This window comes from Monopterus albus, unplaced genomic scaffold, assembly GCF_001952655.1.
Source record: "Monopterus albus unplaced genomic scaffold, M_albus_1.0 scaffold127.1, whole genome shotgun sequence".
Lineage (NCBI taxonomy): Eukaryota > Metazoa > Chordata > Actinopteri > Synbranchiformes > Synbranchidae > Monopterus > Monopterus albus.
This window is the reverse complement of record NW_018128007.1, coordinates 3,415,618-3,432,293: the sequence shown is the minus strand read 5'-3', so window position 1 is coordinate 3,432,293 and position 16,676 is coordinate 3,415,618. Positions and strand designations below refer to the sequence as shown.

Below are 16,676 nucleotides of genomic sequence, written 5' to 3'. Positions count from 1 at the left end.
TCAGAGTTAGCATGGTAAGACGAACTGGATCCTACAGTTTCAAGCAGTGGTTAGTAGACCCACCCCAAAATGATTGAAGTGATAAAGAGCTTACTGGGATCTCAGCTTGGTTTTGTACTTTATCTAGGAGGATGTGATGCAGGAAACATAGCCTGGTTATAAGAAAAAGAGACTCACATTCCATATAATGTATGTATGTGATGTGGGACGTCTGGATGTGTTGTATGTTGTTTTTACTTTGTTCTTATGTAGCGTAGCTTATTGTTTCTGTGTTGAGGAGGTCAAAGGTTTGTGTCAAATGTCGGGCTGTGGGGACTGGAATGTGCTCCTTGAATTCATAAGGCACACTTACTAAGACCTGGCATTAGTGCTCAAGGAAAAAAAAAGGCTGTACTGATCCATAGGTTTTGGCAGGAAACGGGCCGAATTATTGCACAGATTCTCTTTTTTACATGCATAGTAGCAGGAGTTTCAATGAAAACACTGGGACACAGAAACACTTATACTCACCTTCCCTGTGGAGTGTTTTAGCACCATGACATGTTTTCCAACTCAGCAGCATCTTCCTCAGGCCTCTAATAAAAGATCAAAGCCAGCCAGACAAATCTGTCCTCACACACATTCACAGAGTCATATACCTTCTGTGTGCAATGTGCATGCTCATGATTCATTCTCCTTTCTATTCTTTTCCATGTGCTCATTCGCTTGATATTAGCATGTATAGATTAGCCATAATTGTATGTTTGTTTGTTAATGATCACTTAGCTAGGATTTGTCTTCTGATAAAGTGTCTGTCTAATATGTTCCTCTGGTATTACCATGTGATTTAGATTGAAGTTGTCTGTCTGGCTCTGGAAGATATGCATTTTAAAGTGTGGTAACTTAGCTTTTGTTCACCAAGCTCACTGGGCGTTCAGCTGAGTGATTGTAAAACTCTGGAAGATATGCATTTTAAAGTGTGTTAACTTAGCTTTCGCTCAGCTGAGTGATTGTAAATGATCGATAATGCTTCTCGTCACATTGGGAATGGGAATGGGAAGAGAGAGATTTTCTCAGTTCAGGTGAAAAGTTATAGTGTATTAAAACAGGAATCCTACATTTAGTGCATTTGTCTTTAGACATTGCAGTCGAGCGCTAAGGGACTTTCTCAGCACTTTATTCCTCCAGGAATGGCAAAGTGACCTTTGTTCGCCCCATGAGTGAAACACAGACATCTAACTAATGATAACTCTCCCGCCAGATTTATGGAGCCTGTAATGTTAACACATCAGGACCCTGTGTGACAGAATGGTATGTGAGTGTGTGTGAGCCGATCTGTGACTGTTTTTCTTTGCATCTGAAGAGCCGGCAGCTGGGAGTCATCTCTTGTCGATGTGTCCCCATGAACTCCTCTCTCCCCCTCTCACTGTCTCTGAGTAAGCCCTGTGTATGGTGAAACTCAAGCAGCCATCTGAGGCTCAAGCTTTAATAAAGGCCAGCTAAAGGAGATGAGCAGGGTTCATTTGCTCTCCAAAAACATTGTGTGTTTGTCCAGTGCATCGCCATAAACGAATTCCCTCCCTCATATGGAAGATCAGTGAGAACCTCCTGACTCTCGCCTACACACTTTGCATGGGTGTGTGTATGATGCTGTAACACCGCCTTTTTGTGAAGTATCTCATTTCATCCTCTCTTGTAAAATTATCCCTTTATATCTGCTGTAATATTTCTTTACTTAAACCTTTCTAATTAGTAAATTCAGGACATTTTCAAGGAACTGACACTCGCCATTGCACTTGATGTTATAATGCACTGAGGCATTTCATTTACACACATTATGTTTAAAAAGATTAAACACTGACTAAGACAAGAGACGGCATGAGAAAAAGGTCTTCGAATCTTAAGGGTTCAGTATATATAAAACAAAACCAACTTGATAGTTCAGTGACTCATCTCAAGGCAACAGTGTTTATCCCTGTTCTGGAGGCGGTGTCATGCTGCTACCGTGGTGTCTCTGCAAGATCCCAGTGTCTTCTGTGTAGTTGTTGTGTCAGTGCAGTGGGAAGAATAATGGCATGCATGCACTTCGTGGTGCTTTGTTGATGCCGTTCATGTTGTTGCCCACAAAATAAGTGACAGATGTCATCATGTGAGGAATAAACACAGATGGTTTGAGAAAGTTGTTGCATCCTGCTTCATTCTCTCAGACCTGTTCTTTCACAACGTGACTTTGGCATCATTGTCGTACCCTTGCTTATGCTAAAACCCTTGCTATAGAGGGAGTGAGAGGTGTTTAGTCCAGTCACAAGGGGTATCACCCTCTTGACTTGCGTACATGTATACTCTTACATTACTGCTTTCACTGCCAACACTGTTCTCTCAAAACTTCACCAACAAACAAACAGTGTAGAGCTTGTCATAAATCACTGGCTATATGTGTAAGATCTGATTTCCTGATTGTGTGTTTGGAACGAAAACAAGCCGTCTAACATTATCAGCAGATCAGTTAATAACCCAGTGTGCTCTGGTGAATTTGCTGGCCCTTTAGATTATACAGAGTTACACAAATGTGCACAAAGTACATTAGCAGTGCATCGCACACCGCTGCAAAACGTGGCACTGTGTGTTGGCTGCATGTCTTGACAGTAGTTTGTTGTACATTTATAACATATTTTTTATATAACATTAAATAGATTTCTTGGCTAACATAGCTTAGTTAGTTCTGTACATGTTAGCTACGTTAGCAGTTTCTTTCCTTGTAAAATTGATTACATTCTATCTCCCGTTCACAAGAATTACTCCCCAACAAAGGTGTAGCCTATTCTTTGTGGGGCTAACGTTATCGATGGCTGTAACTACTGTCCCGAGTTGAAGGTACAGAGAAATAGCCAGTCAGCTGTTTGATCAGCTTGGGGAGGCTGCCAGTCACAAACATTGATCCAAACACTGATCGTTGACTGACAGGTCATTCCTGTTGCCAGCTTACTTTTGTTTTCAGCTCGTCACTTCTCTTTTTCAGTGCACCGTTGTTTATACATTCATTCTGATGTTGCCTCTTCACATTCATTTGGCTTAGGCGCTCCACAAACACACTTAGGTGCTGTGCTTAAGCCTTTATATGGTTGGGGAAATCCCTGCATTAGTCTTGCTGAAGCCTTGACAAGAACAATCACAGTCTTTTAGTTGTGACTAGATCTAGGTGATAGTCTGATCACTTCTAATTTTTCAGTTCTGATGAAGCCACCTTCTGCTACGATGTGATCTAATTCTTCCTCTTTCCCCCTCTGTGCTCTCTGTTTCTGCAGCTTCCCCTGTCTCCTCACTAGGGTTGCAATGGTATGAGATTTTCACGGTACGATAACCGTCTCAGAAAATATGTTTCACGGTATTACAGTATACGGTATTGCACAGTATTAGTATTAATATTAGTATTATCATCAGCTACAACGACCAAAGGAATGAAAACAAAAGGGTCTTCTTTTTTTATTGCAAGTGACTAGGCCAGTTGATTGAGCTAGATTGAATATACACTAAAACGTATGGCAGTAATGAGAAATGCCGTCACAATGCTCTAAAAAACCATCGTAGGTGTGCGATAGCACAGCCAGACTGTTCCTGTCTGTGCCTTCATTCACACACACACACACACACACACAAGCACTTGTATGAGCTGGGAAAGTGTGTGCGTGTGTTTTTCTGGGGTCCAATCGGGATCAGTGTGAATCATTTTGTAAAAGATTAGAGATTAGCGTATGAACAGACAATGTGGGGAAATGATTTTGATAGTGCATTTTATGATCAACATGTGTATATACTCATTTTATTGTTTGGGATTAAAGTAATAAACAGGACACATACTTTGATCTGCACGAAGGGATGGTGTTCTCGAGGTGTTAGTTTTTGAGAGATCCAAAATAATCCCACACTACTGATTTTAATTTTTTTTTTTTTTGGTGGATGGTCTTCTTTGACATATTCTCTCTACCGTTTGTCCGCTGCATGTGGTGCCCATTGTAGAGTCTGATAGGCAGTCGGTGAACAAAGGTGCGCACATATTGCGTCTCTTTCCCCCCCCCATGGTATACCCTGAAACCAGGATACCGCTGCAACCCTACTCCTCACTTGAGTCACAAATTTCTATGTGGTCAAACATTAGGTCATACACAGCCTCTCAGCTTTTATACTTCTCTTTCTCCTCCTTTTTTGTTTTTCTTTTATTTATTTTTTTCTCTTTCTCCATCCTGGCTGTCTCTCTGTAGGAGATGTCCCTGGTAGGTCCAGAGTCTTCATCTGAACAGGCACGGAGAGTCTTCCAGTCATTTGATCCTGAAGGTAATGACAATATCTTATATTATTGTACACGTGATCATTATGCTAATGATTCACATCTCTGGAGCTTCAGCCTCCGCGCACCTTTTTAAATAAATCATTATACTTAATTTGCTCATCCATACACCAGCTATATGAGAATCATGACACACAGCTGTTCTGTAATTAATCCCAACTCTCACTTTAACACAGCTACACACACAAACTGAGAAAACAATATCCTGGCCCTGCTGTCTTTGTCTTCCCTTCTTCCCTGTGGAGCAGATGCATTTGTAACCCCCACTGCCCCCCCTTTACCTCCTCTGTCCTGTTTCCAGTGTTGTCTTCTTCAGGCAGAACGAGTGTCTGTTTCTCTCCTCTGATCTACACTGTTGTGATTTAAGCTGGTGAGATCAGCTCCTTTAACAGCTGAGTCAGTCATCCTACTCCTTCCCTCTGTACCTTGTTCTCCTTAAACCTCGTTTTTTTTGTCACCTCGAGGTGACTGGGGTAAAAGGCAAGGGGAAGGACCCAGAAAGCCACACTATCACAAGAGACAGATGAAGAGAAGATAGTGTAGTTTTTCATGTCAGATGTCTGCAGCGTTGATTCATGTAGCCTCAGGATTATGTTGTGGCATGTTTGTGCAGTCATGAGCACTTAAAGACCAGAGTGTGCGTTGAAATGAAACACTCAGTCTTAACATCTGTTGTGTATTGTTTTTCTTCTGCTCTGGAGACATGAGTTGCAGAGATGTTGGGAGCATGTTCACAACACACACTTGGCACTATCCATGTTGCAAGAGTATTCAGCCAAGGTTCTAGTAAATCACTAGTCGTAATTCATACTGTGCATTCATATTTATGCAGTGTCATTGTGTAAAGAGTGCTGTTCTTTGTTGCCATAAACATCATTATTCACTGTCTGGCTTGTAGGAAAACATGCAGATTTATAGAGATTATTTTGTATGGGGTGTGATAAAGTGTTGCACTGAGTCACTTCAGCAACAAATATGTAAACATACAGTAACTGTCATCTTTTTTCCTTGTTTTTCATCTGCCTCTTGCTGTTGCACAGAATACCAATTTGCATGTTTGCAGATCCACTTCTGTTTCCTCTGTTGGGACATTTTGCCCACCAGATGGTCTTTGCTCACACGCGTTGGTGCAGACGTGCACAAACACTTGCTTTGGCTACAGTAGGTGTCCCCACAGATCAAAATGCACATGTAAGCACATGCAAGAGGGGATGTACTGTACATAACGCTCACCTGTTCACACACTGTAGTGTATACACACATGTTGTAGCCAGCAGCACAGTCGAGTGCTGTATAAAAGACCTCTAAATCCGTCTGTGTCAAATGTGGAGTCACCACTGTGTTGGAGAAAGGGCGCCAGATGTCTTAAAACACAATACAGTGACTCACTAGACGTACACACTCAGAAGCCCACTGTCTCAGCGTGTTCTTTAATATTTGTTGTTTGTCATTGTCCCTCTGTGCTGTTGCCAGTTAATCTTCTTCACAGTGCCCTTTGGGTTTATGTATGTATCCAGACAACAGGCATCATAGGCCAACATGCTGATGTTTAAATTACATGCAATTCATAAGTGTCTTTTGGGCAAAAGCACATGTTATTGTTTAAAGTTTGTCCTCTCAGGTAAAGCGGTTATCATGGCCGGGGAATGTAGGTCGGAGAAAGAAGGGCCATATGTGTGTAGAGTGAAGGCTTCTCCTGGTTTTCAGCTGAAGCCTGTATTTAATGTTCTGTCCAGAGTCAGCCGGTGCATCAGTTTTTCTTTATCTCACTGTTGTTCTCTCTCTCTCTCTCTCTCTCTCCAGATAATGGCTTCATCCCAGAGTCTCTGCTGGAGGATGTGATGAAAGCCCTTGACCTTGTCTCAGAGCCAGAGTAGTAAGTGTTTGCATATTTTGTGTGTGTATATATATTTCAATGTGTGTGTGTGTGTGTGAGAGAGAGAGAGAGAGAGAGACACACCTGTAGAGCCGACTTAAGTTCCGACTCTTAAGTCACGGCCAGGCCAGGTCAGCCACCCTGTGCTCACGTTTCACTACCAGGCTACAGTAAAGTAAGACCAGAGAGAGCCCACTATAAAAGTTTAGCAAGAAAGAATCAAAAACACAGGCTTAGAGGGAGATTATTAACAGCAGGAAGAAAGACCGAGACGGAAGAAACGCTTTAAAGTGCCGCTTCAAACAGAAGCACGTTCTCATCTGAGGGAACAGTAAGGCCTAACGCTGCAGCTGCGGGCCTGGCTGAGTCACTGGACCCCTGATCTGCTCTGCAGACCCCCAGATGGCTGATACATCACAGTTGAACACAAAAAAGTGAAGGGACACACTCGGTGCAAGGCAGGAATTCTTCCACATGAAAAAAGCAGCATATTTAGTGCTTGCATAATGGCATCAAACCATGAAGAAGAGCAAATCCAGAATATTCATTGAAATGTCACTCACAGATACTCACAGACTGAAATGCCCCATTTGGAAAATTCAAACTAATGTAACATTAATTAAAAAAAACATTCAATACTGCTAGTCCCTCAGTGCAAAACCAGCTAATCACCGTCAGTCTGTACAGAATCCTTAAAGAAAACAATACAATAAAGCGACTCGTCTCCTAGCCGGAGGGTTGATGGTTCATGTGTCGAAGTGTCCTTGGACCAGACATCATTGTGTGAATGTTTGTGTGCACAGTGGGTGAATGGAAAATAGTGTAAAAGCCCTTTCAGTGTTCTTCGCTGTATAGAAAAGTGGCCATTTACCACTGGAATGATAGACACCACTCAAGACAAACATCAGCTGACTGCACTATAACCCAAACAGGAGGATGTAATGGACACGTGGAATAACTGGCAGTCTCGGTGTCGGCATTTTAAATGCACCATCATCTCATGCCCAGTAAACTTTTTAAATGATGGCGTCATATGCTCTCATTCGGTGGACCCACACACAAACCCACACACAAACCCACACACGCCCCTGATCCCTGTCAACACGAACCAGTTGTTTATAATGACATATTGTATTGATCCATGTAGAGATGTTCTCCTTTTCCCCTGCAAATGGATCCGAAGTCAGTTACAGAACGGCACGTGTCACTGACAGCTCAATGACAGTTGAGCAGGATCAGTGTCTGCTCTGTACTACTTTTAGTAGTAGTACATGTACAACTTTTAGAAGTAGTACATGTACTACTGCTAAAAAATCGACACAGTTGTTGCTTTCACTCTGTCTGGGCATAACCCTCTCTTCCCTCCTCACTGCCTTAAAAGGCCTATTTTTTATCATGGAGAAATAATAATAACACTGATCTAACATGTAGGAATGTCTGGAAAGCGGTATATTTAGTTGTGCCATGGTATTCATGAAAACATGCACACACTCACCAAAACACACATTGCAAGACCACACTAAGTAATAAGGGGATCATAAAGTGGACTCTGTATTCAAACACAAAACATCACAGATTTTTTGTTTTGTGCCCCTTTTTTTTTTCTAGGTGCATGTTCCTTCAGTCTGTTCTCTGTCTGGATTTCTGCATCTGTTTTCCTCTGCTTCCTTTTCTCATCCTCCTCTGTTTGTCCTCTCAGTGTCAGTCTGGTGAAGAGTAAGCTGGATCCAGAGAGTTTGGGCATAATCCTTCTGGGCCCGTTCCTGTTGGAGTTCTTCCCTGATCAGGTACCTGTGAGCGTGTGTGCAGAGGTGGATTTCCACTTCAGAGGTGCACACGCTGTCTGACAAATGTCTTCCACCAGTGGTGCAATCCACATCTCAGCTAAACGCATACAAGTTGTGTACACACAAACGGGTGACACTAATGTCTTTTTCCCAACCATACTGTATGTGGAGCGCTGTTTTAGTAAATCAAAGGTTTTGATGCCAACAACATTCCTGTGGTGTCTCATATGAAATCTGTGTGTGTGTGTGTGTGTTCATCATGATATGGTTTGAAGAGAAGCTTAGAAAGTGAAGTAAGGCGCCTTTATGAAGGAGGGTGAGTGAGGAAGGCAGAAAGGGAGAGACAGAGGGGAACTGTGTTAAAGTGATCAGGGATTTAGGGACTCACCAGAGAACGGCCCTGAGCCGCAAAGAAATTATACTACCATTAGCCAACTGGACACACACACTCAAACACACATGGGATTGGGCTGATGGTTAGGGTTTCATATATGGGCATATAAACACGAAGATCTCGACACACTCTGCACCTTCAAGCCAAAGTTATGGGAAGTGTTTGACTTTGTGTCATTATTCAGACATTTTCCTAGTGCTACACACATTTAAAGTGAACACATGGGATATAACATATAAGCTTTGGTTACAAGCAGAGATGTTTCACTTTGACTTGTTTCTGCCTCTGTGGGTCTTTACCTTCATCTCTGTGAGAACAGTTTGCCCAGGGACTCTCGAACAACATAACATGTTTTTCAGTCTGTTCCCTGTCTGTGTTCCAGGATTCAGGAATCCCAGACTCATTTCCCATCTACCACTACAATGGACTCAAACAGTCCAACTACAACGAGAGGGTAAGACATTTGTTCATGTTCATTTTCATATTAAGTAATGATGGTCATTCTGTTTTATATTCCCTGTTTCTCTCCCAATTACTTCTCTTCTTTTCCTGTCATCATTCATACCCACATGTGCGCGCACACACACACACAGTCTGAGGCAGCCGGCCACTCCAGAATAAACAGTAGCTATTGCGAGCCTAATAGCCTATCCATCCATCCAAAAACCCCTGCTTAGCCTTGTGTGTCTGTGAGTCATTTCAACACGGAGGTCTCTGTCAGCAGCCTAGCTGTGATAAAAGGTAAAACACAAGCCTATTATACAGGCTTAGTTTGACGGATGATTGTCAGTGGATGTAACTGATGGCAGTGCACAAACCTGGTACTCAGAAATATCACTTTCTTCATTGATCTGGTCAATAGAACAGTTATTTTCCATACTGCTACTGCAGAATGTTTGAATGGCAGCACATGTGTCCGCACACGAATGTTTGAATGGCAGCACATGTGTCCACACACACACACAAACACACAAACAGTATATGCATATGGCAGCAGGGCAAGGATGTGTTGACAATTCCATTCCCATAGCTCGAGATGGGAATAACAGGCCTGCTGATTGCAGCAACAGTCCTTTGCAGATGGTATATGTGTGTTAGCGAGTGTGCTTTGTATACTTGCATCAGCCCCTTGTATTTCACCCCTGACCTTCTAAGAGGAGGTGTCTCAGAAGAGACTGATGGAGTTGCAGCCTGTCAAAGCTGGCAGAAAGTGTTGAAATTTGTGTGTTTGGTTAACTCTGTGTTAACTGTGTGCTGACCTACATGTGTGCGTTTGTTTTTAGGTAGAGTATGTGGAAGGAACAGCTTTGGTACTAGGTTTCGAGGACCCCATGGTTCGGACAGACGACACTCCAGTCAAACGCTGCCTACAGACCAAGTGGCCCTATATCGAGCTGCTGTGGACCACCGACCGCTCGCCCTCACTGAACTAGCACTGAGACAGTCTGCGTGTGTCTTCGTATGGGGACGGACCACTACTGCTCCACACACGCCTCGATCCAGCTTCCCCTCTGCACGCCGACCCTGACAGATCAGCTGAGGCACATTCAATGCAGACGAATGAGAACAACACAAATGGATACAAACTGGAGACTTAAACTAAACATACAGGCCTGAGATCTCTTCTTTTCATTCTCACTCACACATTCCACACAAATGTAAACCCACCTTTACAAGTCATGCTCTTGTCCGTTCACCACAGCTTGTAATTTCACACACAGGATATTTATGGCTATTGAAATATAACTGAATGACTGTTTATTTTTTATTTCTATGGTTGTGCTGTGTGCCGACACCTGCTACAACTTAGCAGTAGACAGTTAGACACTGTTTAGGAAACAGACTGGTTTGGTTTAAGGACTGGAGCATCACCAGTCAACTGTGAGACACTACTGTTAATCCAGCTGTAGGACTGTCCAAGGGAAAACCTACCAAAGCCTTCCATATATGAGAACACACACATGTAGTCAGACCCACTGATAAGCATTTACGATGTAAAGGGACCAACCCAGATGCAGAGAACTGGGGATGTGAATTGGAGGCATTTTCACCAAGTTGAAGTTGGTTTACATGCACTGTGTGTGCGCATGCCCTTTGTGCACCACACATTGATGTTGGCCAAGTATCAATGTATTTATTATCACACTCAAAGGTTCTGGAATAAACACTTTTTGTTGAAATGCTGTGGTTTGCTAGCTCTGAAGTCACAAGGTGAATCTCAATTCCCTAATTTTATCATTCGTCGATCATCCCAAAGCTTTTATTCCTGCTCTGAGGGCGAGGAGGCTGCCTGGAAGAGCTACTGTATAACCAAGGATACACAAGTGCATCCTTCACGGAAGTCTGTTATCGACACACCCCTTTGTCTGAAATCGATTTGTGATTGCTTGCTTCACATGAAGACTCGAGGAAAGGACGTCTCATGTCAGTTAAAACATCTCCTCGGTTCCTCTCTCCTCACAGTTCCTTGGATGCAATTAGGAGAATTTGGATTCCCCTAGAGACATCCTACTCTGTGCATCTTCTTCTGATTAAATATGTCCTGACCTTAACATCGGACAGCCTCAGGTTTCAGGATGCCTGCATCCCCTTTTCCTCTAAAACACACACCATCAACTTTTATTTTCTGTTCATAGAAGCATTAAATCTCCAAGACACTTAATTACATTTCTATAAACAGAAAATATTTCTTCTAAGACAGAAAAACTGTATTTTACTGAAAGATTTACCAAAAGAAGACGAATGAAACGGTGGCATGTCACTACCATTTTATGTGTTACTAAGCTATCACTCAGAACAAGTGGAAAGTGTTAGAGCAGTTTCACTTTATGCTATTGCAGCACTTAGTCCTGGCTTTCGGTTCTTAACACAGCATTTATGCATTTGTGTTAGTGTATATAGATCATGTTTGTTCCACTGCATCTGTGCACGAGGTTGTTGTAATACCAGCCACGTGTGTGTGTGTGTGTGTTTAATGGTTTTCTCTAATGCCTAATCTGACATAAGTCTGATTTATAATCAGATGAGTTTGTAAAGAGAGATGGAGCACAGTGGGTACAAATATAAAGCACTAACAGTGAGTGTTTAATGACCTGCAGTAAATCCATGATCAGAACAAACTGGCAGACTGAGGATGTAACCTCGACAGGGTTTTATTTGGTGTTAAGACATTTTAGGAACTGGTTGTAGGTGGAAGTGCACACATGCTCACTGTAGGCAGTGAAAATGATGCTGGTTACCTCATTGACCACCTCATAAACCACATGATGCAGAAAAAAACAGAACAGAGTGTGAATCTGCTGTGGCATTGCTCCATCATCCTCACCCTGTCTTTCTTCTGTGAGAAGACATGTCTCCTACAGAATATACATATGTTGTGTTTTTTCTGTTTACCTTATATTTACATAGAAAGAGCTGAGAAAGAGCAGAGCCCTTTACCGTCTTCTGTCTCACACACTCATTAGTGTTGCACAGAAACAATCAGGGAGATGTTTAGACAAGTTGAACCAAGTCTGCAATCATTAAATAAAACGATACAAGAAGGGGACAGGACTGCAAGATGGATGGATGGAAGGAAAGGTGTCGAAGGACGAGAGAAGCACCTTCATCTAGCAGATCGAGGTTGGGTTTCTTCTCTTATTCTAGACTCTTCACCTCAGCTGGTTCTTATCAGCTCTTCTGACGGATACGCGCAAACTGTAGCGCTGGTCCGCTGCCGTTTTACTGCAACGTGACACTTGAATTCATCACTAATGTGTCCATAAAGTTTATTTTAGTTCAAGCAAACTCCGCAAGCTGACAAACAGCAGATCCGCTTGTATGGAAGTGGGTACAACCTTCATCTCTCTTCCACTTTCTTTCCACACACGCGCAGAAAACATGATTTTGATAAGAACAATGTCAGAAGTGTGCTGTGCTAAGTATGCAAACGTCTGTTCTGGCCTGTCAAATCTTCAAACTGTATGAAGATGAACGTATCCTGGTGTCGAATGAACCAAGTTACCTGTCCAGCTCCAGATATCTGCTGTATGCCGACATAGTAATTACTGACATAATTACAGGTGATTATTCTCAGCGGAAGGAAACGCAGCCCAGTTTTAACGACATCTTTGAACAAACTGGCCAATAAAACCTAGTCTATTAAGATGGTTAAAATTTATGAACTATTCTTTTTATTTGTGTGCATATGCGCGCGCAAATAAAGTGGAGTCAAATTAAGTCTTTGTTCCTGCGACTGTGAACATTTCTGGACTGGTTGTAAATCTCACTTTAATGCTATTTATTGTTTCAGGTTTGAGTCCCCAGCGCCACAGAAAGTTTTCTGTTGAAAGGAGCTGTGACGCGCCAGCCACTTAGCGCGCTTAGATGTGGTCTCTACGTTTTTGTGAGCAGGGCGGGGGCGCGGCTGTGCAGTTTGTAGCTGAGACTCCGGACAGACCCGGTGGTTTCGGAGTGTCAGTGGGTAGGTTTGAGGGAGCGCAGTGACCCAGTGACAGGCGGACTTACTCGGGACAAACGCACCTCACCTGCAAGGAGGAATATCTCTCCCTCTCCCAGTTCCCTCTCATTTTTTGGAATAGTGCGCAACTGGCTGTGCTTTGAGGATGGAGCGCGCACTGGACTGCGTTTGCTCCGCTGGGATGTTTGTTCTCGGGGTTCTCTCGGTGCTCTGGACGGCACTGGATGGAGTTTGGGGTTTTAACCTTCACGCAGAGCATCCTACAGTTTACAGGGGAACCGATGGAAGTTATTTCGGTTACTCTGTGGACTTCTACCAAGCAACCACTGGCAGCAACACGTGAGTGGCAACATCGGGACTGACACAACATAATACAAATATATAATGCAGCCTATGTCATGTACAGTAAGTGGAATAAAACTGTATTAATCTCTACTTAAATAAAAATTAAATAACTCTTCATCATATATGTTAGGAACAGTTGAAGTATGGAGTGCTCAGATTACTGTACCTCGCAGAACAAGTCAGAATAAGAGAAAGGAAAGAGATTTGTGAATGAGCAGTGTGCACACATGTTGGCATAGTGTATGCTCCCTCCTGCATGCCATGTGTATGTACTTTGGTTTTTCTTTTTCCCCGCCAGGATCAGTGTGTTGGTGGGGGCGCCCAAGGCGAACACCTCCCAGCCCGGCATCGTGGAGGCAGGAGCCGTCTACTACTGCCCCTGGCCTGGGCTGCCTGACAGCTGCAGACAAATACCTTTTGACAATTCCAGTAAGTCACCAAATTTTATTATAGCATGGACCAAAATAAATTCATCACAGACCTCCTGGGCCCCACATGGTGTAATTATCCTCATTATTCCCAAAACCTGTGTTTTGAAGGATTTGTGTTGTTACAGGATGTGAAAAGGAATAACTTAACACTTAAAGCTGGACAGACTATGAGACCTGAATTGTTTTATGAGTTCTCATATGAATACTTTAGTGAATAGCAGAAATTAAATTTAACAACTTTTTTTTCACGGAGGTCCAAGTAGGTCCTTCGAAGGCCACAGGTAGCCCTCAGATGTTGCTATTTGGAACCAGTGGAGTTCTACAACCTGTGCGTCTAACATGCGTGTGTGTATCTGGGTTGGCACAGACTGTTGCTGGACAAAAGAGAGATAAGACATATGGGTCTCATCAGCTAAGTCTAACAAAACAAAAGGTGGCTGGCGGGTACATTCGTGCAAGCCTACAGTCATTATGGTTTTCAGCATATTATCATCAGTGCTGACTGTGCAATCAGTCTTTGTTTGTGCATCTAACGTCTCTGATGCACACATTTCCATTTGAGTGTGTGTGTGTGTGCAAGAGGTAGAGAGAGAGAACAAGTGAGAAAGTGAGAGACAGAGAGAGGGGAGGGGGTAAAGTGCATGCACATGGGAATTTAGCTCCCCTTTGGAAGAAAAGGGGCTTGGGTGAGGTCTGCTTTTTATTAGATCTTGAAAATGTATCCCTCTCTCCTTGCGGCCCACTCCTATGCTTGTTCTTCATCAGTTTATTCCTCTCTCTTTTTCTGTCAATCTTTCTTTTGGAAGGACTTCTGTCATCTTTGAGAAGATTTGATGGAAGTTCCTCTGCGCTTTACCAGAAACACAAAGAATCAGAGCAGCAATAAGTTATTCTTCTAAATTTAACCCTTATTTAGTCAGAGTAGGTCCATTGAGAGGCCACCTCTGTTTTCAGGAACACCCTGATCACATTCACACCTGGAAGCTGCCCAGTATAACCACAGTCTAACGTGCTGGTCACTGAGTGCCTAGCTCCATTGGAGCAGCTGGGGTTAAGGACCTTGCTCATGGGCATTGCAGTGATATTGACGAGGGTGGGGAAAGTACTGCTTCATCACTTTTACCACTATAATCCTGTCACTGCACTGACTGGTCACAACCTCAATTCTCTAACCTAACTCAAGGAATCATTCTGCTGGGAGAACTACTTTATGTGACACAAAGAGAGAGATTCAGTTCTAGATGGAGCTGGGCTTCATGTAGATGAGGGTAAACCTCCAAAGTGAGGACCATTTTCTCTGTGCTCCCTAAAGTTAATTATAGGATATTTTTCACAGAGGAGTTAGTTGTATTGTGTTCTCAGGGAAATTTCAGGTTTTGGGGATAGAAAAATAAACATAGAGGTACAAATGTGTGTGTAGACTTGTGCATGTGCATGTATCTTTTCACTAGAGTGGTTGGGTACACATAAGGTGACTGATGACAGCGACCACAGACCCTTCCTTTATTACACATATAAAACACACATACACACACACAAGTGATGAACATCTCTGTGCACTGTATTGGTTAATATATATACATCAGCTTCGCATGCCTCTAATTATGTGTGTGTGTGTGTGTGTGTGTGTGTGTGTGTGCATGGCTTAAGTGACATTATGCAGAAGTCATGACAATGTAGAGGGAAGGGGGCTGGAATGGGGGATGATATGGGGCTAGTGCAACAGATCAGTGATAGATTGCATGTCTATGATTAGAGTGTAGAAACCAAATAAAGCAAAATACTTGACTGCTCCAGTGTCTGTGTTCTCCTTCTACTAATCCACTGTGTGTGCAGGCCCAGGCAAAAGTCCCTTAAGTGTTGTTACATTTTATGGGAAAGGCTTTGGTGCATATAAACCCCTCCAGTATCCTGATATATGTCTGTTTCTGGGCGGCAAATGGTTTTTGGATGTTTGTTACAGACCTGTTTAAGACATTGCTGTTTGTTCCTTCTTATCAAAAACAGCTTTCCACCCACACAGTCAAAGCTACAGGCCTGGGTCTACGTTACTACGGTCAATATCAAATTTTATTGGCACTGTTATGAACCGTCTCTTTCATTCTCTTTTTATGTCCTCGCCACTTCCTCCGTCTCTGTCTCCAGATAACAGAATGATGAAGGTAAATGGCACCAGAGAGCCTATTGAGTTTAAGTCACACCAGTGGTTTGGAGCATCAGTCAGGACACACAAAGGAAAAGTGGTGGTGAGTGTCTTGATGTCAGTTCATATCACACACGTACCTGTATCATCGCACATGCTTAAGGCATTTAGATGTACTTTAATGTGCAATATTCGATTATGTGAGAATAAGAGTGTTATTTGTTATTCAGGCATGCGCTCCTCTCTACCACTGGCGGACATTGAAGCTGAGTGGGGAGAAGGAACCTGTGGGGACTTGTTATGTGGCTATCCAGAACTTCAGCGCCTACACGGAGTACTCGCCCTGCAGGACCAGTGAGTCACTCTGCAACCCTGTCTGCAACTGCCTCCATTTCTCTTTTACTGTTTTCTATCCTCCCTTCCTTTATTTTCACTTTTTTCTCTGCTGTCAGTATTAATACAAATGAACTACATATAATTTGTTTAATTTTAGGATATGGCCTTAATAAACCATATCTTAAGGTGCTGTATCCTCCATCAGTGTAATGCTGTATATCATAATATTACATGAAGATTAAATACAGTTCACCCATTTTTATGTCAGCTTATAGAGAGCAATGCCAATACAAAAGTAATTTTTTATGCAAATAGTATATTTTAAAGATTAAGCTGCAGCCTGTCTTTCCTGAAAAAGTGTCCAGAGAGTCACTGTGACAGTTTCTATTACTATTACCATATCTGCAATAAAAAGTGATGGCATTTTTAAAGTGACTTTTCTTTTCTTTTCTTTTTTTTTTTTACAAACAAAATTCCATTCACCCGTGTTGTATTTGCTTGGCAACAGAAACCTCAAAACCTGGCCAAATAAAACCAGCACAGGTGGGAAAATGTGTGTTTTTGTCATTTGGATGGGCTGA

At 42.6% G+C, this 16,676-nt stretch overlaps 2 protein-coding genes across 2 annotated transcripts in view; both read left to right on the top strand.

Annotated features, from left to right (window-relative positions):
- Positions 1 to 10,561, top strand: part of mindy3 (MINDY lysine 48 deubiquitinase 3) — a 21,531-nt gene extending 10,970 nt beyond the window's left edge. The window contains exons 12-16 of the mRNA XM_020612830.1: positions 4,239 to 4,311; positions 6,128 to 6,200; positions 7,900 to 7,987; positions 8,764 to 8,835; positions 9,665 to 10,561. Coding sequence (XP_020468486.1) covers positions 4,239 to 4,311; positions 6,128 to 6,200; positions 7,900 to 7,987; positions 8,764 to 8,835; positions 9,665 to 9,814 — 456 coding nt within the window. The 3' untranslated portion in view covers positions 9,815 to 10,561. The remainder of the gene's footprint in view (positions 1 to 4,238; positions 4,312 to 6,127; positions 6,201 to 7,899; positions 7,988 to 8,763; positions 8,836 to 9,664) is intronic.
- A 2,229-nt stretch (positions 10,562 to 12,790) lies between these two features.
- Positions 12,791 to 16,676, top strand: part of itga8 (integrin, alpha 8) — a 40,286-nt gene continuing 36,400 nt past the window's right edge. Inside the window, exons 1-4 of the mRNA XM_020612868.1 lie at positions 12,791 to 13,179; positions 13,484 to 13,614; positions 15,762 to 15,862; positions 15,990 to 16,113. Coding sequence (XP_020468524.1) covers positions 12,986 to 13,179; positions 13,484 to 13,614; positions 15,762 to 15,862; positions 15,990 to 16,113 — 550 coding nt within the window. The 5' untranslated portion in view covers positions 12,791 to 12,985. The remainder of the gene's footprint in view (positions 13,180 to 13,483; positions 13,615 to 15,761; positions 15,863 to 15,989; positions 16,114 to 16,676) is intronic.